Here is a 1,658-nt window from a genome sequence, read left to right as displayed (position 1 = left end):
TGTGGGTTCTTTGATGTATATGTAGTTGTCCACTCCGACTGAAGCTCTTCCCACATTCCATGCATTTATATGGTCTTTCTCCTGTATGGATTCTTTGATGTTTACATAGAGTTCCACTGTCACTGAAGCTCTTCCCACACTCCATGCATTTGTATGGCTTCTCCCCTGTGTGGATCCTCTGATGGGAACTGAGATGTTGACTGTTACTGAAGCTCTTCCCACATTCCATGCATTTATATGGTCTTTCTCCTGTGTGGGTTCTTTGATGCAAACGTAAACTTCCACTCTGACTGAAGCTCTTCCCACATTCCATGCACTTGTTTGGCTTCTCCCCTGTGTGGGTTCTTTGATGTAAACGTAGATTTCCACTGTTACTGAAGCTCTTCTCACATTCCATGCACTGATATGGTTTCTCTCTTGTGTGGGTTCTTTGATGTGTATGTAGACTTCCACTCTCACTGAAGCTCTTCCCACACTCCATGCATTTATATGGTTTTTCTCCTGTGTGGGTTCTTTGATGTGTGTGTAGATTTCCACTCTGATTGAAGCTCTTCCCACATATCATGCATTTATATGGTTTCTCCCCTGTGTGGGTTCTTTGATGTGTGTGTAGATTTCCACTCTGACTGAAGCTCTTCCCGCATTCCATGCATTTGCATGGCTTCTCCCCAGTGTGGGTTCTTTGATGTGAATGTAGACTTCCACTAAGATTAAAACTCTTCCCACATTCCATGCATTTATATGGCCTTTCTCCTGTGTGGATTCTTTTATGTTTACATAGAGTTCCACTGTCACTGAAGCTCTTCCCACACTCCATGCAATTGTATGGTTTCTCGCCTGTGTGGGTCCTCCGATGGGAACTGAGATGTCGACTCTTAATGAAGCTCAGTCCACATTCCATACATTCGTATGGTGTCTCCCCAATGGAAACGCTGAAGTGTGAGTTCAATTGTGATTTACATCTGCATATTCTCCCACAGACCGGACACTCTTCTTGATCTGAGAGTGAAGTCAGATGTTCAGAAAGTATGGCATCATGAGAGGCAGAGTTGTTCTCTTCGTTTTTCCTTTGGTTTCCCCTTTTTCTTTTCAGTTCCCTTTGATTTCCAAACTCTTCTGTTTCCACAATTTCCATTGACGTCGCAGGTGGCTCCTCATAGTTCTCTCTCTGCTGCTCATTATCTGCTTCAGGAAAAAGGAAAACCAATTAGGAGCCAAGCACAGAATCAATCTGAATTACTTTATTTTATATTCTCCCCATTCCTTTAAACATGATTTACTTCCCTTTGGAATATGGGACTCTCTCAGCCAAGAAATCACCCCTTCCAATCTGGTCAATTTCCCCTTTAGCTCCAATAGACTCAGATGTTCATCCTCATGTTATACAAGAGGAGTTTCCAGTTCCTGAAGCTTCTGAGAAGCAAAGGAAACTCTAGCAAGACTAGAGGAAGAAGACTCCCTGAAAGGGGAAATGAGCTTCCTAGTGCCAGTCTTTCTATCTGTCCCAAGTCCAAGGAAGCCCCTGGTCAGACAGAAAAGGGAAGGAGGACCAAGGCCAGGACTAGAGACTTTATCCTGTTGAGGGCAGTTCTACAAGTATAAATTACACTAAAACCTGGGGGCAAACTGAGCATGGAATGTGGGAAATGTTTGAGTTG

General features: G+C 43.5%; 1 protein-coding gene across 1 annotated transcript; it reads right to left on the bottom strand.

The window, feature by feature from the left end:
* Positions 1 to 4: 4 nt before the first annotated feature.
* Positions 5 to 1,284, bottom strand: LOC121918650 (zinc finger protein 239-like; the record flags this gene model as incomplete). Its single annotated transcript, XM_042444666.1, has 1 exon — positions 5 to 1,284. A coding segment is annotated over exon 1 (1,131 nt), but the record flags the coding sequence as incomplete, so codon positions are not given.
* Between the last annotated feature and the right edge of the window lie 374 nt (positions 1,285 to 1,658).

Source organism: Sceloporus undulatus, unplaced genomic scaffold, assembly GCF_019175285.1.
Source record: "Sceloporus undulatus isolate JIND9_A2432 ecotype Alabama unplaced genomic scaffold, SceUnd_v1.1 scaffold_21354, whole genome shotgun sequence".
Lineage (NCBI taxonomy): Eukaryota > Metazoa > Chordata > Lepidosauria > Squamata > Phrynosomatidae > Sceloporus > Sceloporus undulatus.
This window is presented reverse-complemented; position numbering and strand designations above follow the sequence as displayed.